The 24,870-nt window shown below is 41.9% G+C and overlaps 1 protein-coding gene across 1 annotated transcript in view; it reads right to left on the reverse strand.

Moving 5' to 3' along the window:
• The window catches only part of nos1apa (nitric oxide synthase 1 (neuronal) adaptor protein a), a 183,338-nt gene extending 159,409 nt beyond the window's left edge, over positions 1 to 23,929 (reverse strand). Inside the window, 2 exon segments of the mRNA XM_030727156.1 lie at positions 23,040 to 23,111; positions 23,472 to 23,929. Of these exon segments, the coding sequence (XP_030583016.1) occupies positions 23,040 to 23,111; positions 23,472 to 23,576 (177 nt within the window). The 5' untranslated portion in view covers positions 23,577 to 23,929.
• Positions 23,930 to 24,870: the final 941 nt, after the last annotated feature.

Raw genomic sequence — 24,870 nt, forward strand, 5'->3', positions numbered from 1 at the left:
TTTCACTTTTTGGAGTCGGCTCACAAACTCCGCAGCAGTCTGCATCATCACACCTCATTAACCAACATGGCAGACATCCTGAGGGCAGCAGGCTAACGTTTCATGCATAAGGCTTGAAGTGTGAACAAATCATTTCACTGCTCGGGACTTACTGCTTGTTAACGCTATTACGAAGTAGGATTCCTCACTTCCTCTGCCTCTGTTTTTGGAAATGATATGAATGGAGTGGTGCTTACTGGCTGGCTCTGAGTCAGTTTTTATTTCCGCCTAATATAACAAGGCTACAAAGATTTAATATCCTGCAAATACTCACTGTTTACTCATTATTCACTGAGGCTAATAACACTAGCAGGAAGAATGAACTCCACGCTCCAGCGAAGAAAGTTAATTTAGAGATAGCGCACATACTATTGTTCATTTGTAATGTACTGTAGCAAAAATAGGTTTCTCAAAGTTCTTAGCAGCGTCCCACGAAGATGCCGGTTGATGCCGCTCCACCAGCTGCGATGTAAGATTGAGCTCCTTTCCCGGATAAACTGTGATGGGACCATTTTTAAATGAATCCAAGAAAGAGTTGTTGCAGCACCTGAGGAGAACCCATGCAGGCACAGGGAGAACACAAACTCCTCATATATACAGCCCCCATCCTGATTGAACCAGGGGCGGTTCTAGGGGCGGGGCCACAGGGGCATTGGCCCCATCTGAAATCTGATTGGCCCTCTGACGTGCCCCTGTCCTGTCACTCATGTGTCCTTTGTCCGAGAGCGAGGATCTAATTATAGGTGGATGCAATTCCATGCCGAAACACCAGTAGCGCTAATGAGCCAAATAGGAATGTCCAGCATGAATAAAGCTTACAGAAGAAAAAGAAGATTTGAACGATCTCGCAGAGAAAGTTTTTTAACTGACAACCGATGCCAGTCCACATTTTGAGGAGTTTGTTGGTAATAAGTCATAAATCCCTTTTTACTCACAGCTGTCATACAGCGTAAGTCTGACAAACATTAATGTAAGAAGCAAAGTTAGTTAAGAGTAATGTTAACTGAGGCCCTACTTGTGTTTGGACATGAATGTTAGGATTTCACTAATTCATGTAACCCGAATTCATGTACTTCTTTGTCATTTGCATTTGTTTGTTAACATTAACTATAATGTTTGGCAGTGATAGAGAAGAATATGAAAAGAAAGGGTCGGTCTCAGGAGGGAATTCAGCAGTTTTTGAGCAAAAGAGTGAGTCTGCAGCTGAAGATGAGCAGGGTGAGAGGAGGGAGAGAGCAGCAGGACACAGAGGCTGGTCAGGAGCAGGACACCTCCAGTCCCTCTTCATCAGGTCAGAAATCATTTAGGGAGAGCAACAACAGTTAATGCTGTAATGTATGAAATGTCTGATATTGTTATTTAGTGAAATGACACATAAGTTCACTGAATTCTTACACCTCATGGTGATAAGATTTACCATAACTTAAATGTAATGGCTTTAAATTTTATTGGTCCGTATATTACCACATCTACCATAATTACTTGGCCCCTCTATGAATACTGTGGCCCCTTGATGGCCCCTTACTCAGAAAAATCCTAGATCCGCCACTGGATTGAACAGATCACTTTCTGCCCATAATCAGCACATCTTCATATTTTCAGATCTGAAATCAGTTTTTGTCATTAATTAATCAGGTTAGAGTTTTAGGACTGCGAGTACGAAGGTGATGATTGTGTGCCTGTGCCTATATAATATTATTAGTACTAATAATTTTAAGGCTTCCAAATGGGAGACTGAAATATTAAAACCACACAGCTTTGCTGTCTGACAAAAATACAGGTTTTAGACAGAATCAGACATTTTGAACGACAAAGCGGCTGACAGAGCAATTACAGGCGCTCCATGCGCTTGCATTTTGTTCACATATATCATCGCAAATTTCGCTGGATTATGACTTGTAACGTTAAACTGTTTTGCACACTTGCACAGCACATATTTTCAAACCATATAATCATCTCAGTACGTTGGGGAATACAAGCAGGGAGAGTGCTGGAGAAAAAAAAAAAGAGACAGAGAATCAAACAGAACAGTTTGAGAGATTTTATGAAAGAAAGACCAAAAAAAAAAAAGGCAATACAACAAAGAGTGTTTGTGAGCCAGGAGTCAGGAGTCTATCCACACAGTGGCTGTGGGTAAAGTGGGGCTGACAGCAGCAGCCGGCATCTTTAATGAAAGTGTCTGTGGAGGGGAAAAGGTTTCATTAAAACGATATTGGAGGGCAACATCATTTCATCCTCGCGGCCACACACACATACAACGATACACAGAGACTCTGGAGAACTAACAGTCTTTGTAACCTCCCTATAATCCTATTTCCTTGAATCTTTCATTGGTGGTGATCTAAAAGGCGGGGGAATCATTTGCTGCAATGCCAGGCAGATGTGCTCCGATAAACTCTCCTTGACTTGTCCAGATTTTCATGCATTCAAAATATGACAGCCCCAGTAGAAGCAGTTACGGCGAGAGGGGGGGGGGCACTCAAACTGAATGACTGAAATATAAAAGGCGGCCGTGTGGCATTTTAATATTATTATTGTGTCACATATTTACGGGAAATCACAGCAGACGTGAATGCGCCTCTTTTTTGTTTTGTTCGAACCATGTTATTTCCAAAAACCCGTGGCAAAGACACGTCTGGCTCCAAAACATCTGTGACATTTTAAAAGGATTTACTGGAAGTGGGGATGATTATTTGACAGACTCGAAGCTGCCTAAATGAAAAGAAAAAGACAGAGGAGGGCGGGAGAGAAAGGTGTGGATGGGAGCTGGTAGCATTAAGAGACAGGAAGAGGATGCAGATAAGCACAGGAAGGCTGAGTGCAGGATTGAGACGCAGCCACGGAGAAGAGATAGGAGGAGGGATGGTTGCAGTGGCGAGATAATGCTGAGGCCTGGGGCTGATAGATGAGGGCAGCTCCAAGGTCAGCCTGAGAGCAGCAGATGACTGCATAACATTATCACTTGGCCGCCAAGTTTGTGTGCTTTCACATATCTGTGAGCACACACGAGGAGCTGCAAGAATCTAGAAATGTGTGCAAAAAAAAAAAAAAATACTGGGATTTTTTTTAAAGCTGATTTCCAGTGAAGCAAATCTGCACAACAGACAGAGGTGATTTTAAAGGAAACAATTACTACAATTATAGAGAATTCATTCGTCATTTATAACAAAGTTTACACAGGAAATTATACTTCTATCACCATCTTAGCTGCTGCAGAACTCTCCCCTTGACTTCTTAGTGCGCTGTGTCTTAAAAAGGCCTCTGTCTATAATCAAATATTGAAAGCTCCGACAGCAAACGAAATCCATCAAATCTAAGATGTTTCCGCCTGACCCCCGCAGACCTGGTGAGAGACCCTCTCAAAGGCAGCGGCAGACTGCTGTTAATGATCCATCCACAGCATCTGCTGCTCTGTGATGGAAATGTGAAAGCTTTCCATCACCTATGGAAATCGTTCACAACTTTTATTCTGAAATCTGATCCCCTCACTGTAGAGCAGGGCTCTTCAACTCCAGGCCTCGAGAGCCCCTGTCCTGCGGGTTTTAGAGGTGTCCCTGATCTAACACACCTGAATCAAATGGCTGAATTACCTCCTCAGTATGCAGTCAAGTTCTCCAGAGTCCTGCTAATGACTTCTATATTTGACTCAGGTGTGTTGAAGCAGAGACACATCTAAAACCTGCAGGACACCGGCTCTCGAGGCCTGGAGTTGAAGAGCCCTGCTGTAGAGGGTCAAAAGTTCAGGTTTTTTCCTTTAATTTGACATTCCTCCTGTTTTTCTTTCTCCACCCGTAACGCTCTATTAGGAGAATGAGTCCATAAAATAGGCCGCAGCCTTCCTGTGACTTTTAAAGCTTCAACTTTTAGTGATAATGAGCAACATTTATCTTCAATCTGTTAAACTCATTTGACTTTATAATATCTGGACTTTATAAAATTCTACAAGTAGCTTTAGGTTTTTTATTGTACTCTGACAGAACTTAATTCAGCATGCATTCATTATTATTTAAAGATTTTAAAGATTTAACTGTCCGTGATAAAAATAGCACAGAATGTCCCTCAATTCTAATCATGCAATGTAGATCAGAAAGAGTTGAGGACGACAAAAAAGTGTTACTGAAATCAAATGGGTCCCCTCCTGATTTATTACTACATATCTACAGTAACAATAATAATAATAATAATCAGAAAATTGCACAACACATTTTAGTAATGGCTCTTTCTATGGAACTGTTTTGAAAAGATGTTCACATAAACATGCAACACTAAAGTATTGCCACGAGGAACAGCGTCTTTTGGAAGCAACTTCATCTCTCGATGCATACTTTATACAATCAGCAGAAGAACTGACACAAAATTTAAATACTTCAGTTATAACTAAAAACAATTCATTTCATATTTAAGAGGTTAATGAAGAAATTATCAGATTCGATGGATGGATGGATGGATGGATGGATGGATGGATGGATAGATGGATGGATGGATGGACGGATGGACGGATAGATCGATAGATCACTTGTTTCTAGCAGATTTCCAAATGGCAGGAAAAAGAAGTAGTTGCTCCAGTTTTTAAAAGGAGGGCAGCACGATTTGATAGGTAGCCATCACCCAATTTCCATACTTCCTTTCTAGTCTTGAGAAGGATGTGGCAGCACAGTTAACTGACCATCTAGAGACCAATAAACTCTTTCAGCCAAAACAGGTTTGGTTTTAGACCAAAATATTTCACAGAAACTGCAATCTGTTATGTTAAATACGTGAAGTACTTTTTGGATGATGGCAGCGTTGTGGGGGCTGTGTTTTTGTGATGTGAAAAAGGCCTTTGACACTGTCAGCCGTGACATACGCCTACACCAATCCAGTTGATTGGTTTGAGTCATATCTTTAGACAAGAGAGCCATATGTGACTGTTGACCAAGAAAAGAATGGGTATTCCCCAAGCATCAGTCCTCGTCCCACTGCTTTTCTGTTTATCAGTGCCCTCCCTGCCAGCTGCTCAGAGACCAGCTGGCAGCTTTATGCTAATGATATGTACCAGCTATGTACTTAGCAAGGCAGCAGAAACCCAACAGCATATTTGGATATCCAGCTGCAACATAATCATTTTGTACCGAGTCAGAGAGAAAAAAATATTCTATGTGAAACAGAAAGTTTTTTAAATATTTAAAAATTAAGTTAATGAATGAATACATAGAGAAGGTTACAGAGTTTAAGATTTTAGACCCATAACTCAAATTTGATAATTGTTCTAAATAGGGATGCGCCGATCCGATATTCAGTATTGGTATCAGTCCGATCCTGGCCTAATTTACTGGATCGGATATCGGAAAGAAATAAAAAATGTAATCTGATCCGAACCGACCAACATTAGCTGCACTGCAGTTCTCTGTTGTCGTCTTCTTCTTGTGGGTCTGCGGTTGACCAAACCAGCTTAGAGCTGCATTACCACCACCTACTAAAATGGAGTGGCGGATCAAGAGTTAGAAAAAAAACCCTCCTCAGATTCTACAAAGTTCTCCGTCGCTGCGACAGATTCTCTTTGGCACTGAGCGATCAACGCTGACATGTTTTTCCACGCCCCCACCGCGCACTGTTGTGTTTGTGTGTTGTGCTTGCAATGCTGAGAATTTCAGCTGTTATTTTTTTCTCTACTTCAGCTCCCGGACATACTGCTAGCGAGTGCCGCTATTAGCACTGATGACCGTAGACATATATATGTAGACGCCGCATTGAGCGCTGACTCGTATGTCAATGTCGCCGCCATATTGGAGGGGGCAAAGCGGCCAACGCAACATGAGAGAGATGCTGCACTCTGGTGCTCAATGGAGTTGTTCGAACCATTTTACAGTCAAAACGGGATCACATGAGATTACCTTTCACAGGTAAGACTGAGGAATTGTTTTTGATCGTATTTGGCCATTCTAACATTTTGAAAACAAAATTATAATTTTTTTGTGTTTAACAGTTTCCCAGTGTATATTAGTGCATATTTGAATGTGTGAATGAACGCATTAACTTAAATAACGCTTTAAGAAAGGCGCTTTATGAAGTTCAGTCCATTCACTTGTATTAGTTCACAGCGTAGCTCTGCCTCCTCCAATATGGCAGACACACAGTTACGTAACATCAGCGGGCCAACCCAGTCAATGAGATTTTGTTGTGTGAGAGACTGTTGACTTATGTAAAATTGATCCAGGCATTTAAAAATAATACAAAAAAGATCGGATTTGTATCGGTATTGGCAGATATTCAAATGTAAAATATCGGTATCAGTATCGGAAATAAAAAAGTGGTATCGTGCCATCCCTAGTTCTAAGCTAGTTCGACGCTATATACTCACTCCGGGAGCATAGATATTTATGTATTCTGATATTTTGTCATCTATTGTATGACAGTAATGGCATCACCATCTGTAATTAAGCATTTGACATCCTTATACAACTAATCAGCATTCTCCATAAAGGCTTGTCATCAGGGCTGGGTGATACAGCCTCGAAGTTATATCATGATATTTCAAAGAAATGTGTAATAATAATATTCATGACGATGTAGAAAGAAAATACTGAACTATGTTTTAATCAGTGATTGCAGCTTGCAGGCAGCAGCATTTATTAGTACAACCAGAATGAAGGGCATTTTCTATCCTCCTTTTCCAGGAAGGATGGCCCATTTGCAAAGGCTGATTAAAACCTCACAAAGACCATTTGTGTGAAAATCGATTTATTCCAGATTTCCAAAACACACTTTGGCAATAACTAAAGTAACTTAACCCTGTGACTCTTCAGGAACCTGGACAATATTGTCACTTAATAAAACTGAAAAAAATGTTTCTATATTTTGGGTTATATTTTGGGTCAAGCTTTTTAACCAGTTCCTTAAGTCCCTGTTTTTCACCCACGTAACCGCATCAGCAATTCTCATCTCTCACCCTATGCCAGCTGGGATAGGCTTCAGCCGCCGCGCAATCCCGAAAAAGGACAAGCAGAAGAGAATGGATGCATAGATGTTTACAGAATGCAGTTTAGCAAGTGCTCTAGAGATGCTCAGTTGAGGCAAATGTTTACTTTTGAGCCACACATCCTCCTCAGGTGCCTTCATAGCCGGGTTATCCTCCATGGTGTGTTTTTTGCCTCACTCCTTCTGGAGATCAGTCACATGTACGGTATTGAAATCTATGTGAATGGGGAGTTTATGTGTACGTACATGTTTATGGTGCAGAAGAACAAATGAAAGGGGAACTTTTTTTTTTCCTTTAAAGGCATAGATTTCTGTAGGATTTCGCTGACAGCACAGGGACTGTGCACGCTATTAGTACCGGATCACCCAAAGGTGGGTGAAACCTGCAAAAATAAGTATTAATAAAGAAAAATGGAGGGGCCTGACTAAAATTATTGGTTGCTCAGTTCCTAACAGTAATGTTCAGCACCTTGTGGTGTCAGGCCTGTATTTTTTAATGTCCTGGCTTTGGTGATTCTACTACGATGCATCACTAACTGGTAAGCATAACTTTCCTGTTACAAACATGCACTGATATAAATAAAATGTATAGTGCGTCAGTATTATCATGGACAGTATGATGTAGCACAGCTCAGCACATCTATGGACCCACTTATAAATCAAATTGATTACAGATATAAATTTTTTCAAAGTAAAGGTCAAAGGTTAGTTAAAAGTAAACCAGAGCTGCAGTTATTTTAATCAATTATACAATCACAATTATTCATATTTTTAGAAATAATCTGTGTTGTACTAAGTTATTTTCATTTATTACAGTTTTGTATTTGTAGTGTATTGTGGTTTACAGTGTATTCAAAGAGGGACAGGGTTTGGAAATTAGTAGTAGCTCTAAGCTCTCTGTGCAGCACATCAGTTTCATGCTCTGCACTGGAACCATGTTAAACTGCATTGCTACTTTGAAATAATTAAAACGATCAGTTTGTCTGTTTAAAATGGGCGATTCGGGCCAGCAAATTAGCGACCTAATCAGTGCATCTTATGTTTACGGGAGAAAAAATGAACACGTGCTGAGGAAGAGAGTCACTCTCAGCGAGAGCTGAGCTATGAAAAACATGCTAAGTATGCAGGCAGTTTGCAGGGAAGATGAGCTCTTCAACAATGACAGAAACTATGCAGGGAGGAGCGGTTAGGAGAGGGGTGAGGAGGAGGAGGAGGTGCTGGCAGAGAAGAATGAAGGGAGAGAGGAGGGGCAAGGTGAAAATATGGGAGGAGGAGGAAACGCGGAATGACGAGGAGAGACGACGACATGAAGCAAAGCCGAAGAATACAAAGAGGAGGGAGTGAAGAAGGGGGGAAGGGGAACTAAGGTTGGTGGGGATGAAGAGAAAGGGTAAAAGAGGTGTGTGTGTGTGTGTGGGGGGGGGGATTAGGGTGACAGCCAGAAGAGAGGAAGAGGAGAAAAAAGAAAAAGAAAAAGAGATAAAATGTGAGACAGGAACAGTGATCAACAAAGAAATCTGTGGGTAAAGGGAAAACCGGATTACTGGATGAGGACAGGAGGAGAGGACTGAAGGAGCAGCCGGGGGAACAACTTTGTTCCTCCCGTGTCTTGATTTTCCACCTGTTCCTCGAGGCCTTCTTTAATAGTTCACTTTCAACTGTAAAGTGAGTGAAGTGCAGATAAACAAGATAAAGAGAACAACCAAAGCAGAGAGGAGCAAGTCTTGGAGAAAGGGGCAGCGACACGAGGCTGAAAAACTCAGCTGTTAGAGCAATCAAATGTGTGTTAGTCCAGTGGTGAGCAAATTGTAAAGAACAGCTGTGGGAGGTGTCGAAACCTTACTGCAAGGGTTTCCTTAGGACAGCAAGATTCAAGTGTTTTTGTGGAGACAGGAATGACCTGCCAGTTAACAATCAGTGGGATACAGATTCAAGAAGACAAGAGGCAAAAGCAGACTCAGTCAACTCAGGAGGCCTGCACACTAGCCACAGGTTGAACTACTGAGCACCAAGGCCAACAACCAACATCTCTGTAACACGTCACCAGAAGTGGACTGGGTGAGAGACAAAGACCATCCTTAGGACCGTTGCTTCCTCCGCATCGAGCTTGCTGGGAAAAGGCTCTTTTTGTCATTTTGGCTCCTAACGGAACAACGGAGTGAGTCCAGACTTTTAGCTAGAGAAAATTCACAGTGAATGGGGTGTGCTAGAATTATAACACAACACAAAATGAAAACTTCATAGCAAACTGAATGCAAAAAACTAATCATGTCATCCTGATTATGTTGTTTGAAAAAAAAAAAAATAGCTGAAAGTCAGAACTGAAACTGAATCACCCAGCCCTACTGACTGCCTACATTCACACACCTGTTCTTTAGATTATCATGCCCACTCACAATACTCAGTCTCAGTAATGAAAGGGTGATTATTCTAATTATCAGTTAGAGTTTATACTGAATCAATGAATGCAGATAAAATCCAGTCATGTGTTTGAGATCCTTGTTTTGTCCAATCTGGTCGCAATAATCAGTGATCTACAATTAGTCCACTCTAAGTTTTTCAGTTATATTTTTTACTCCGCTAATTAATCAAGCAAAAACTTATAATTAAGAAGACACGTTCCATTAGCACACTATTATAGTATATTCCTGAATTTCACGCAGTCACTGCAGCTGTAAGTTACTGACAGAGGTGTAAAAGATCCCTTTACATGAAGAAAAACTCACTCCAGCTTCTATGACTGTGTCCAGATCGTCCACTAGATAAATTTTGCATAACAGCAACGTGACAGACTTTGGAAGGAAAACAAGCATTTTAGAGGACAAAAGCTTGATATGAAAAGCAATACAAAGGACACATGTTTGCAATGGTTTAAGACAGAGCCAAGTCTGAAGTAGGTATTAGTGCGTGACATGCAGCATTCTGGGAAGACGGGAAAAAACCTACACTACACGATTTATTACACAAAAGTGCACGTCATAGAGCATCTGATCGCTGAAGTTCGACATCATTCAGTTTCTTCACTGGAGAAGATCTTGGCATGCAGTTGGACATAACCCAGCTACACCATCTTAGACTGCAGGCTGAAACAGTAGGCGCTGCTCTGCTCTGGAGATCTTCTATGCAGCTTATGCTCACTCTGACCACAACGTGTTTATGTGCCTCTACTCTGGGATCACTGGGGCTGCAGAGCAGAACAGGTACTACCATAGGTGGCTGGAGTCCAAGACAGTGGAGTTGGTGGTGATCAGCAGGAGAAGAAACCTATCAGTCGATTTATTCCCATCATGTGTGACAAAAAAGTTAATTTGCAGAGAAGTTTATAGTTATTTAACAATTTAGGGAACAAAGCTTGTGTACCTTCTTTGCTGGCTCAAGTGCACACACACGTGCATACAAGTATGTGCACATATCTTAGATGAAAAAGAAACACTGTGCTTCTCTTAATTTATAATTACCCTGCGCTAAAGGGAGGAGTTGTAATCTATTTCAAAAGTATTTCTGAGGAGCAAATTTTCTTTCTGTGAGAGAAAAAAAAGAGAAAGGATTGAAACTTTTTAGCAAATTAAGCCTTCAGCTACACCAAATGACTGGGTGAAAGCAGGCATTTATATCAGACAACTGAAGCGAACCTTTCCTCGGCTTCTAAAAGCTCACTTTTCTCCAGGGCACGGCATCTTTTCCACAGCACCTTCCCATGTTTATGCTGCAGGGTGAGCACAGCAAAGCTGCAACCAGCTCAGCACTCCAACATCCCTCCCCCGTCCAACTCTCCTGGATCCCCACCTTCCTGTTGCCCACCCCAGGGCACAGTCCAGACTCATTCTCCGATTTACTGCCAACATTTATAGAAAAGGGGGTGGTGGAGATTCAGGTGGCGTGTTGGGTGATGCTTGTATGGTCAGTGTGGGGTGTCAGGAAAATCCAAGGTGAAACGCCGGGAGGGAATCCTGCAGTATCTGCGTGCCATTACATTACATTATCCTGTCAGAGGAAGATGAGCAAGTGAGGCAGTGGGCTGTGAACAGCAGCAGCCGAGCATATGGAGAAACACAAGCAAAAAGGAAAAAGATGGAGGCAAAAAAAATCAAAGGAGGTAACGATGTAATTGGAGTGCAGTTAATACTGCTGACAAGGCTGTTTGCCTAGTTTGTCACTGCCAGCTTAGAGGCTGAGGAAGGAGGCGTGCGCGCTCTTAAAACAGGAGGATATCTTCATCATACACAAACATTCAAACCTGCTGGATCAGAGTTAATTCTCTGACTAAACCAGCAGCAAACACTTTATACACGTCGTATCTTTCGAGCACAGATACATAATCCTCCTAAAACACTTTGATTTACTTTCAGCCATAGGTTGCATACTCACACGACTGAAATAAGTGGAAAATATGAACACAGTGTTTCTTTACCTTGGCGAGCCGCCCAGGTGTATTTACAGCTCTAATAGTATCTGCTGACTCAGATTTTTTTCATCAGTTCTAGAGAACTACACCATCCGTGATCAGTGGACAATCCTGCTTGTGGTTGTTTAAAAAGTTGAGTTGATGCTGAACAGTTAGCCTCAGCATTTGTTTTCTCATGATGGTCAGGTTCCTCCTGCGGGAGCCGCTTCATCAGTCCCTTGTCGCTCAGTCTGACGGACTCCGACTCCATCATCACAATCTGCTCCCACTCTGGAGAGTGACCACAACCTGTAAGGCCACTCCAATCTGAACCTGAAGCAGGTGGAGAAGTCATTCAAGCCAAGGTCACCGAAGACCATATTGTACACCTGTTACGCAGGAACATAAGCTGTGTTTTCACTCACGTCTGCAAAGGTTTCCTTCATCTTCTACTGCAGGAGCCTCTCTTCTCTGAGTGTTTTTGTCTTATATGCAGAACTTTATCCACCAGTGGAGTTTGAATTAAGCTTGAGCTTGAATTGACTTTTAGAATACCATGAAAAACAATGTGTATGCTAACATTGTTAATTTAATAAGTAATTAGATTCATTTAGTTGTTTTTTTTTCACTTTTTTTGCTGATAGATCACAAAATTGTTTCTTTGATGAGGAAAAATGTAATTTTCTATTTCAATTAAGCATCCTTACGCAAAACAAGAAAAATGTTGACACATTTAAGAATAAATTGACTTCTCTTTTGTATTAAAACCAAAGATAAGATTCTGCTTTAATCCTAATATCTGAAGCAAACTGTTTCGATGTACTTCTGTAAACCTTCATCACCAGAAGTTTCCTCTACTGCTGCAAGAGCACAGCAGTCCCAGAGTGTGTATATCAAGGGCTTTTACTGTGAAAACCAGTGACAGGAAGAAGCTTTTTTTTTGGCACACTGGAGTCCATCCCTGAGAGGAGAGGCAACTGATTATGTGGCCCAGTTATTTATTGTCACAAAGCACAATCACATCTGTGGGACATTTACTTTTTTATTTATTTATACTGAGTGATATTTCTAACAGTGACATCAGCAACAAAATCCTTCCTCCTTCAATCAGGACCGAATGGGACGACCTGGTTCTGATATTTATCTAGGGGTTATTTAACGTTCCTGGGATTAAAATGTTAATAAAAATTCTACGGGATGAGATGAATTTCCCTGGCATGGCAGACGTTAATTATACAGTAAGAAAGGACTGATCGAATTAAGTCTGTGTCGCCATTAGTTACAGCGAGGGCTGACAAAGGCCCTCGCGTTTCTGAGAAAAGAACCCGTTAATCAGCCAAAGTTTCGCTCAGCCTCTGATGAAGGGCAGGATGATGTGACAGGCGGAACAGATTGTTCAAGGAAAAGGGGGCCCACGTGTAAGGTGGGTGGGTGGGGATTAAATGAAAAAGGCTGGGAGAAAAGGTGGGATTGCAGAGAAGAGAAAACAAGGCCAAGATGGAGAGACTTGCACACGGGGAAAAAAGTATACATGTAAAAGCTAAGGTAGTAAGAGACACTGAACAGCCAGAGGGAAAAAAAGATTTAATGATTCTTAAAATGTAGTCCTAAATTTCACTGGAGAAGCCAGGCAGGAGGTGCATGCTTGCAACCTACATAAAGGCTCTGGGTTGCTTAGTCACCACTTGTTGGGAAGGGATAAAAATAGCTTGAAGAGGAAAAAAATAAAACGCTTAAAGACATTACAGAAATGCTACTGATGATATACAGACAGCTTACAAATTATTCCACCACAACAGCTTCAATAATAATCGTTTTGGGTTTCTTATTCTCCTCAACTATCGGTGTTTAGTCATCCAAGCCTCCATTCCTGCACCAAGTTTCTCAGTCAGGACTCTAGCCCAGGCGAGGTGAGCCAGCTGCATGCTGCTAGTGTCTGTGTCCCAAACACCCCTGTGAGTATTTCTGCCAGCTGATAAATATGAGCCCCTGTCAGGGTGTCCACAAGGAAAGTTGTTAAGTCACTAATCACTGTGCAGTGGCACAAACATAACTCAGGGGGTGAGCTTGTAGTACACTTGTGTAAACCCTGCCTGTGAGGACATTTGCCCTTGTTTTGCATGACAAACTGTGGACAGGACAGCACACATGAGACAGACGAACCCAGAGAGAAAGCTGCAGCGCTATAGACGGTCTAAAAGAAAAAAGGATGTTTGCCTCTTAGAGCTGTTTGAGTGTTCAATGAGTGCAATGCTCTTTAAAAGCTTTAAAAAAAATTTTTTTTTAAAAAAACAGCATCTTACAAATTAATTTGAGCTTAAATTTCAACCTTGACATCTGTTTTTACTTTAATTCATGGCTCAGTTCTCAAATTTACCACACGCTGCTTTTCAGCTCCACTAACACAAAAATGCGGCCTCCAGGAGCACCGAGCTGATTAAATCATTACTCCGTTCACAATTGAGTTACTTGAGTTTCTTATCATTTTTAATTAAGCCTTGCAAATCTGAGCCTTAAGCTCAAAGAGGTTTCTGTAATGCATCCTGCAACCTGAACCACAGGTAAATAATGGAGTGTTTGTGAGGCCGTTTACACGCCATCTCTCAATCAGCAGCTCGCCAAACCCTCTGCTATCTTAGAAACTATAAAGTTAAATATTAGCCACTTTTTACATACTCTCACATGGAAATGAGAGCCCGCCTGCTAGCACTTCACTGACAGCTAGCACAGGATAAACTGTGGGGATAAACACGACAGTGAGCAAGCGCTCAATAACACATTCATGTAAACTACACAAAGGCCCATTATCCTCAGCTACACTTCCAAGCCGATCACCTCCGGTGCCAAAAATCGGAATTTGAGGAGTAGCCGGAGCAGAGGGGACGGCGGGTAATGAGCCGTGCACAGGTCATTATTAGTGCACTTTCTGACCTTTTAAACTGTGACCTGATGTTTGAAAAAGGACCTCTGAACAATATCTCTGAGCTGTGGGCAAAAAGGGCTTTAAGAACACAAAGAGATGCTTTAAAATGCTCTTCAAAGACATTCATACATAAGCAAAAAGGCTTAGCATAAATCTTTACCACTTCAAAAACAGCAGACAGGATGGCGAACATTACATTTTCCTCAAGCGGGAAAAATCTTTGGGATAAACCCGTCCTTCAGCGTTTCCTGAATTCATTCTTTCAAAATGGTTTCTTATAAACACGTGCACATTTATGCATTAAGTGTTAGATAAGCAGGCTTCTTCATGAACACTGCAGGGTTTTCAACAGGCCTCTGCTGATCACCTGTCCATGCCTGAAAAATGTAATAACCACTATGGACTAGCAGATGCTCCTGCTCTCCGGTACAGCAGCATGATGTTCTTAAGTCTGTCTGGAGGTGCAAAAGCATAAAAACCAACAACAGGCCCAGAGACCAGAAACCAGACAGGTAAACAGATTTGATCTACTGTGTTTAAAGAGGATGTAATACATGATGGCAAAATGCATTTTTATCCATTTTCATTCCACCTCTCCAGTCCTCTGAGCGCTCGTCAAGCCTCGATTTGAGGCTCATACAACAAAAAAAGAAAACCCACTCGAAGCAAGGCTACCGTCTCTTCGCAGTTTTCTACATTTCTCTGTCAGCTGCATTTCGCTTACAGTTTATGGTCTCTAACATATTATTGAGCGTCACTGAGACTCTGGCAACAAAGTAAGGAATTGATGACAACCACAACTGCTGCAATGTGTAGTAGGCCTTCTAAACTTTCAGCAGTTTTACAAAGCATATTTAATCAGATCAGCTAATCAGATATTAGGATTTCAGGGATGAATAAGTGAGGGCTACCCTCATTTAAGATATCATTGACTTAAAGAGGACTTTTTTTTTTTTTTTATTATTCTTGGAGTCCACTAGAGTAGCTCTGCATGATGCACAGCTAGAAACCCTGCAATTCATCCAATGTGTGGCCACCGGTCGAGTTTTTATTCAGAGTCGCAATGTAGGGGTGCGCTGCAGATCCAGCTGTGAAACCTGGAGATACCCAGAACTCAAAACCAAACTCATACGTTGACACTTGCACTGCAGTCACTCTGATACCTTTTATACCCTGAATGATGGATCCACCAGTAAAATAGAAGGCTGCATTAAATACAGTAAATCAGATACAAACCATTATGCTAGCTGCTAAGTGTTTTTACACATACAAAAAGCAGCTTGCAAGAAGAATTTCAAAAAGCCATCCAGCTCCATTGTAAATATGCCCACTTACAGCTGGAGGTTCTGGCTCCTCAGCGTTGCCCTTTACAGAACAAACTGACAGCACCATCTTTCAGAGCTTTAAACGTTCCTTCAGTACAATAAAAGCCTTTTTTTTTTTTGACAGAGCTCCTGATCATCTTTTGATGATCACTGCTTTGTGGCAATGAAAAGACGCACAGCCCTGACATGTTTAATATAAGCATCTGCATAAATAATGACAAAAAGTAAGTGGCAATAGTCGGGGGGGGGGGGGGGGGGGGGGGGGGGGGGTAATGCTAAGAGTGCAAGTGAAACCTCCTTCAGTAGTCGATCGGTGATTTTCTCTGACTCAGTTTGCTGGGAGGTTCTCATATGACAGCTGTCAGGTGTAAACAGAGGACACCTCAGAGGCTCCTGAGTTTGTTTCCTCTGACATGTCAGTGTTACTTCCCCAGGATTACTCTTCAGAGAGCAATTCAACCTGGTTTGCCACATATTTAACACAAAGCCGCGGCTCCGCTGTTGCTGTGGCGAGGAAGAACTGTACGCAGGCATGTACGGAGAAATCCGGCCAAGTTTGCCGAGCTCTCACTAAACGGCTGTTTCCCCGTTTTAGTTTCTACCACATTAACTGTGGTCTCTGGGAGTATTTCACTGTAAATGCTGCATCTTCAACGACACATTTTCTACTATAACCTTATTGAAATGTATGTATTGAAACAATTTTAAGAGTGTTTTAAAGTAAATTAGCTACTCTGCAAGTTTCTACTTTTGTAAATCCGCTCACACTTTGAGTTTTCACCGATGTCATTTCTGTAGTAGGTCAGACAAAAGCCAGAGTGTGACCTAAGGCAATCATCAGAAATCAAAAAGAGGATTCATCACGAATACTGTACGTAACGGATTGTCTGAAGGTCCTTTCTAATGCATGACATCAGTTCTTAGAAGTCTGTTTATTAATTCAAGCAGATTGCGTGAACAGACCTTCACTTCATTAAAAGTCAATCAAACTAAAGCAGGTTAACTCTGGCTGCCACTAATTAAAAGACAAATGTTCACCCATCAGGACTGCAACTTTCAGCTTCTTTTGTTGCTCCTCTTTCCCTTTTCTGTGGCTAAACCTGCTAATTATATTCTTGGGAGGACTTGAAATATGAACGCTGTTATCATAACACTGGCCTGATGGGAAATAAGCTGAGACAGATGAGTGTAAATAATGTGTGTACACAATAGATATAGAGTCTAAGGCAAAGGTACAAATAACTGTATAATTACTTGGCTGGGTCACTTAGCATAGCTGTCACAGTAACAATATCTGCCTCACTGTAATAATTACAGCTTGATCACATTAATGTGATATCGTATTGACTCCTGCAGGGACGGCCTGAAAGCTGAATGAATGCAGCCACGGTTCAGCTTTTTCCCGTACCTGCGTGGGTCATCTCAGGCTTCCTCCCACAGTCCAAAATCATGTGTTAACTGGTGATTCTAAACTGCCCATAGGTTTGAATGTCTCTGCATTAGCCTCTGTGACTCTGGGCTGGCGACCCGTCCAGGGTGTAATCGGCCTCACACCCTGTAACAGCTGGATTAGGCTCCAGCCCCACCACAGCCCTGAACTGAATAAATAGTTACAGTTGGATGGAACATCTTTGCTGATATTGCTTGATCTGGATTCGGCACTTCAGATCTAGCTGCACTGTATATTTTAATAATTTAAATTACCATAAAGTACTGGCAGCTAGTTTTGCCAGTATTAAACTGTTATTTAACAGCATGCCTACGCAGACGTATTTTAGTCTTCATTCTTTAAACTAAACAAACAGGTTATTACTGTGAAACATAACTTCATGTCTTCACCTTCTTGTCTTTCTTGAATGGTATTGTCATAGTTCCCTCACTCCTCGCACCCCATGCTTACGGGAGTGATACTGCATTTAATTTAACTACCGTTAAGACAAACACTGGGCAGACCAAATGGATCCTGACAGGAGTCTCTTTCAGTTTGCGCTGTTCTCAGCCACACAAACATTGGAAATCAGGACCACAATGACTAAATTAGCAAAAATAATTATCACAACACTACTAAGTGATTAAAATATAAACGTCTCTATTCTAGTCTTTGGGCTCACAGAAAAGAAAAGAACAGAAATAAAGTGCACACTGAATCCCATGCTACTGAATTTCCACTATGTTTTCTAGCCACAAGTTAATTACACCCAGTGAACACAAAGGTCGTGGTTCAGCCTGACAGCCAGAGGAATGGACAAAGCTTTTCCGTTTCTTTTACCCACTCCACCTCCATCGCTGTGCTCCTTCAGCCCTCACCAACGTCTCGTCAGACACATCTAATCGTCTCATCCCATGCTGCTCAATCTTCCTACAGTCAGCTAACCCAGTGAAGGCCGATTAATGAGAAATTAATCCCTTTAATTCTCTGCAAAGGTCTTCTCTTCCCTTAACCAGATAAGCTGCTGCCAGAATTTTCCAGATTATGATAATAATAAAATTAATTTATGAGGACCCTGTATTACATACAGGGTCCTCATCTCTGAGCGGTCAGCAGCTGAAGGGAGAGAAAGGCAAGGTAAGACAAGAATGCATTTAGATGGATTCCTTTTCTTTTTATAGCTCTTTCAGTCTAAATTATATGCACGCCAGTTTATGTGCAAATGTTTCAAATACACACCTTGAGTTCATTAATAGAGCCAAAAAAAAAAAAAAAAAAAAGCATATATATATATATATATATATATATATATATATATTTGCTTTTTATTCCCCTAATGATTCACCACATAATTGCATTTTTATTTTAGCGGGGAAGTTTCACCAAGTTTAGCGTAAACTGTTCTTCCCATCTGTTAAGTGTGTTTCTCCATTCATTTCTGGGAACAATCATTAATCACTCAACAATTACGCACCACGCAGTGGGTGTGTTTATGCACGTGTGTGTGTGTGTGTGTGTGTGTGTGTGTGTGTGTGTGTGTGTGTGTGTGTGTGTGTGTGTGTGTGTGTGTGAGCAAGAGCAACACAACATCAGATCCTGCTGGCTTTTGCGTATTGCTCCACTGTATGCGTCTATTTCCTGCTCTGGACTGTTGTCAGTTTGTTATCAGCCACCAGCGTACAGGTGACTCATGCACACAATGAACAATGACACCATACATCAACGGGTTGCCAGGCAACATGCATAACTCCGAATGACTCCACAGAAACAGAGTCTGATAGAAATCTTGTAAAATAAACATACCCTGCAGGGAGCACCGTTTCATACAACTTTCAGAACTTCCACAAGCTTCCAACGTTACATGAAAGTTTCAACTAGAAACAAAACAGCAGTGCCGGTTACAGTCGGCTTTCCTCGGTAAGCAGATTTCCAAGGGTAGCTGTCATGCAAAAGAGAAAGCGGTTACTGTAATTGGAGGAGGGAAATAATGAATGATGAAAAGCTAGCATGAATGGAGTGGCAAAGAGGTAAAATTATTGCTGAATATCATGAAGAAGTACAACATCACAATTTTACAAGACGTGATCAAAAAGTTCCAGCAATGAGCCTTAAAAAGAAAGAAAAAAAAAAAAAAAAAAAGACAGGGCTTGCCTGTTTTAAATCCGGCGAAGCTCCTGCTGAAGGACCGATTTCAGCGTTCAGGAACAGTTCAGTCCTAATCTGTCCTTTTACAGCTGTACCTCTATGATGTGTACTGGAATTCCTGTAGTGAGTCAAATCATTGATTCTCAATTCACAACCATAGATATTATAAAAGACAGACATGGCTTCTGGGTCTGAGAAGTGAAGCCGACGCTCAGGTGCCTTAGATCCTGATTATATTTGTTTTCTGCGACCACGTGGACTCATCCACGGAGGACTTCGATTACAGTGCACCAGTTATGCATGCGTCCCAAGCGGGGGACTTTAAAGAAGTATAAGACCTACATGTGGTGGTAAAACGGCTTGTGTCGGTTCCAAAACACCAAAATGGTGACAGCTGACTTCCCAAACCAGCAGGTGATTTCACATTGGCTAAATCCATCATTTATAGTGTCTATATGCATAAGCCAACGGATGCTGAAAAAAGAAAAAAAAATAAAGGATCTGTACTCTAACGGTCTTGAGGCGCTCCCTTCAGGCTTGAAATTTGCAGACTCCACCTGAAAACTGCTCATTTTTATCCATAGACCCAGTCCCCCATCACCAGCGATGATACTTTGGATGAAATCAATCTGAAACAGAAGCTGATGTTTGCTTTCTACATAAGTCAGAGAAGTGTGCTGAAATCAGAGTCGTGGACAACACGAAACTTCTTAGAGGTGGTCAAATCTTTACGACCACACTTTACACACGACCACTGAATTTGTCCTTGGAAAAAAACCACCGTGTTTTCTTTTGTGTAGTCTAGTCATTGCTGTGTGTCATTGTTTTGATTCCACCTTTATATTGCTGCTCAATGAGCAAAGAGTAGAAGCATCTAATCTGTGCGTTTGCTGTGCTCTGTCAGCAATCACGTCCCCAGAACTTTCTTTAGCTGCTCCACAGTAAAGGCCTCGGAAGCAGGGAGAAAACCGATCAATTCTCTAACGAAAAGCTCCGTTTTGTTGTATAAATGAAAAGCACAACATTTTTTATATGATGGAACTGAAGTGGGACCAAATGTCTGTAATAAACATCAAGAATCAAGGACATCCTGTAGGTGGCAAGAAGGATTTTTTTGATGTTCCCAGCTGTGTAGTCATAAATCCACAGAATAAATTGGTTGCATAAGTGGCAACTCCAATTATGTCCAAGGATTGATAAAGGAATATTCAACTTGAGCATGGAAAACTAAATAACATATTTCCTTTTTTCTCCACTTTTAAGTGAACATAATGGCAAAGAGAGCCCAAATCTGATGAAGAGTGATTTTTGCTTTCAGTGATTCATTTTCCAACTGAAAAAGTTTATCTCCACAGTCCAAATTTTGCATAAGGCATAAGCATGTACTAATCAATAAACTGAACTGCCTAACAGTAATTAAATAAACCAATCATTTTGCATTTGCCAAAACATACTGGGACATTCTGCTGTGGTTTTCTTACATCATCATTCAGTGTTAGACAGCTTTGGCATACCGGTAATCCAACTGAAACAAATGCCTTCTAAACCACCCCTGAAGTGCCTTGATTTCCAACGTGATCTCCATTCCAAGTTAGATACCTGTGGTTTCCCTCCATTGTGTTGTCGAGCCAGTGTCAAACCATTTTCACACCGGAAGAGCCAAACCAAAGCTCGTTTTCCTGCCAACAGCAGCAGCTGCTATGGCAGCATTCCGGGAGGTCCCCCTTTATAGGAGCAGGTCACTTCTTTGGAAGGGCCAACGAGAGCATTTTACTCAACTGTGCTGTGTAGACTGAGCAGCTCGCTGAAACGAGCTTCAGTATAAATCATTAAGATACAGACTGCACGCACCCCAGCAGCCAATGGCAGAATAAGGCAAAATAAAATCTCAGCATGGGCGCACTTGCTGTTGGAAATTATTCTTATTGCACACAATTTTCTTTACAAATTACAAGCTTATAAATTAAAACAGAACTAATAGCGCTGGGCGATATGGACCAAAAAGAATATCTTGATATTTTTTAGTGAATGGTGATATATGATATATCCCTCGATATTTTTTTCTTCTACATGTCCTAAACGTCACACGGGCACTTTGATTAACATTCAGCTGTAGATGTACATGAGAAACTGCTCAAAAATAAACTATTGGCATATTTAAATAATAATGCTCCTCAAATAAATTAATGCTTTTTTTCCTCCATAACAAAAGACTCACAGCTGTGCTATTAAAATGTAAACAGAAAAGATACAGAGCAAAAACAGCAAAAGGCTGACTTATTCTTTAAAAAGCCAGTCTGCAGTGGAGTAGATGTCACCGAAGTGCTTCCTCTCGTGTGTACTCCTGTACATCTAATACTCTGTGCAAATAACAAAACATGTAAACAGACTGAATGAACAAAATTCCAGCTTTCAGTCAGCAGGGTTCTAGCCAGCTCAGTAAATCCACAGATATATGCGCTGACTTATCACACCAACGGGCCCACCCGCTCAATGCGGTGTCTACGTATCCGGCTGCATCAGGAACACAGCAAAAACGTGGTCACGTGAATTATGTACAAACCAACTTCTGCTATGGGGTTGCCGGATGGCGGTCCCCCTCTTGCCTGCAGCCAGGTGCTCTTGGGGGTCCGGGCCAGGCCAAAGCCTACGAACGGACGCAGTTGTCGCTATTCACTTTTTGGAAAAGAAGTCGCCAGCGGGGTCTGAAAAGCTGCTAAATCTAGCTACAAAGTCGCAAAGTTGGCAACACTGCCATCCTGTCGCTTCCTGCAGGATTTACGGGTGAAGCGCTGAGGGAGAGGCGGGGCAACGTGAAGCTGTGCAGAGACACACTGAGAGAAGAGAAAGGTGAACTGGTGGATCTACAAGTATGACTGTACCGCGTCATAGACTATATCGATATAAACAGCTTATATCGCCTATAAAAATATATCGTTATTTTTTTAAAAACTCGTTACATCCCCCAGCCCTAAGAACTAATGCGAGCGCATGCTTCCTGAGGGGGTAACACAAAGACGTTAATCACAGCACACCTACAGGTTAATCGCCACAGACCTCAACACTTCCAGCAACCTATATCAGCCTGCTAGGAAGCCATGTGCTGCCAGATTGACAGATGAAGTCTTCTTTTTGGAACTATAAAGCTATTAATCTTTGGTTTTACACAGCAGGGAGAGGGAGGGGGGGTGGGGGTGGGGGGGGGGGGGGGGGGGAGTCACACTCCAGCGCACTGCTTCAAAGGAAACTTCAAAACACTGATGGAGCATATGGGAGACCCAACCTCCCACCGGGCGAGACATGTCAGAGACAGTCAAAGGTCTACACATTCAAACTCCAAGGTTTGTTCACCCATCAGACTATTTAAATAATAACACTGTGGTGTCATTTTTACACTGCGTCACTTTAGTGATTTGACATGTAACTCTGGGCCTTCAATGGGGCACGTCCCCACTGGTTTAAACACTGTATAATACATATTTGACAATTCAACAGAACCTGTCTATTGATTGATTTTGTCCCCCAACATATTAGAGAATGTATAACTATGATAATAATCAAACTATAAGCCAACAAGGGGGGGGGGGGGGGTGTTAATGTTCAATTTACAGTCCAGTTATTTATCCCAAACACAGCTTCACAAGGGCAGAAAGTAACCAGACTTTTTAAAAAAAGTTTCTGCTCGTCTCATATAATCTTCATTTAAATAAATGAATAAACCGCGAAACGCGGCTGATGTCGAGGCTCGAGTCGTGTTCCAATAAATGATGTTCATTAGGAAAAATAAGGGGAAAAAAAATCAACATTTTAAATGAAGTTTGTCATACTTCCACTCACCCGTATTCTTCTCATCGCAGCCACAATCTCCACTCGGCTGCTTGGCCGCGCCACATCCAGACTGCCAATGTACTGTTAGGTGGGTCAAATATGACAGGTACAGCACATTAGTGAAATGGACGCTGGCTTTCACTTCATTTCAAAGTAGCGCCTACCTATAATAATAATAACTTTGCGCAACTTTTACCTCTCGGAAAGCTGATAACTTCGTTCACGTAGCAAAAATCTCTCGGGGGTAAATTTCTGCCCCCCAAACGTTATTCCACTAACTAAAATTCAGTTACCTGTTTAGTTCACCGTCTCTCCGCGTTAAACACTTTGGTGTTTAGGCTCAGGTTAGTTAACGAGGAACACTCGGAAACATAATTAATCTAAATGAAGTTAAGCGCTAATCACTAGCAATTCACGCTTCAAAGTTGCTTGGAAATTCACCTTTGCCTCGAAGTTGATCCCATGCTGGAATGCTTCCTCGTTGTGCAATGGGATCCTCAAATCGTGCCCATCATCAACGAGGTTGTACTTGGTTCTCCCAGGCATTTTTCATCCAAATATTCCCACTCCACGCTGCCACAGAAACCGGTAGAATATCTGCGGGATATAAACCGGGTCGCTTTACCGGGGGATAAAATCCAAGAAAAACAATTCCAGAGCCGATCAGTAGATGTCCTCCATAGCGGCACAGCGTCCCGACGCTACCACACCGCCCTTAACAGCGGCCAACTGGCGGCAACAACTTGCCCGACGCTCCGGGAAACTACTGCCCCGGTAATGCGCTCCGCTCCGGCTTTAAAACCACACGCAGGCCAACAGAAACAGCGTCATGCGGATGCAGATGTATTTTCCCGACTTTTCCTGTAGCGAGTGTGGAAGTTGGTCGGGTCCTGCCTCCGGTTCAGGACTCCCCCGCTCCCTCCCCCCGCCGCCACCCGCACGGAGGGTTTGATTGGAAGAGTCCGGGGATCCCGCCTGTTTGCGCTGGAACAGAGGCGCGCCGTGGCCTCGGGAGGAGTGGCTCAAACTCCTGTACCTGCCCCCTCCACCCAGCAGTCTGCCCTCCCTCCCTCTCCAATGGCAGTAACCTGGATGACACCTATACAAAGGCGGGCGTATCGTCCTGTATTTACGTGTATTTACTGTAAACGCTGGCTTTGTTGAGTGCTTCAGGAATGTGTAAAGATACTCTGCACAGTATACAAACCAGGGAAATGAACTGCGTGGAGGCTAATGCAAAAGGATGGCCTCTAATTAGCTGAAATGGAAAACATGTAGAAATTTGTCGTTGGATTTACTTCTTGTGAGATTATTGGAAATTATTGGAGAGAGGCTGGCAAGAAGATACAGCGTGCAATGCTTCTGATGCTTTTTCGAATGAAAATAAGAAACACAGCTTCACAGGTGTAGTAAGCATAAAACTGGGCTTTTGAATTAAATAAAAAGGACTAGGCTACCAACTAGTGGCCACATCTGCTAACACCTACTGAGAAGGAGGAAAATTACAAATAAGTATAAATAATAATAATACATTGTTTTTTTCTTCTTCTAGCACACTGTACATATAGTTTAAAAATTAACCCTGACTATCAAGTCATGAATAACTTAAATTCACGTTAACATCAGCAATTTAAACCTGAAATCTAAGCTCGCTGTTTATCGCAGCAGTTTTTAAACATGACAACTTTCAGCTGACTAGTACATTTAGCAGCTCCACATGAGCGTCGCAGTACTGTAAGAAGGATTTGTGAGAGAGTATTCTCGAAGTTTGTATCACAGCTTTGGTCTTCATTTCCGAGAACAATCACATATTAATAGAAAACAGATCATACAACAATTC

This window comes from Archocentrus centrarchus, chromosome 4, assembly GCF_007364275.1.
Source record: "Archocentrus centrarchus isolate MPI-CPG fArcCen1 chromosome 4, fArcCen1, whole genome shotgun sequence".
In the NCBI taxonomy this organism is placed as follows: domain Eukaryota; kingdom Metazoa; phylum Chordata; class Actinopteri; order Cichliformes; family Cichlidae; genus Archocentrus; species Archocentrus centrarchus.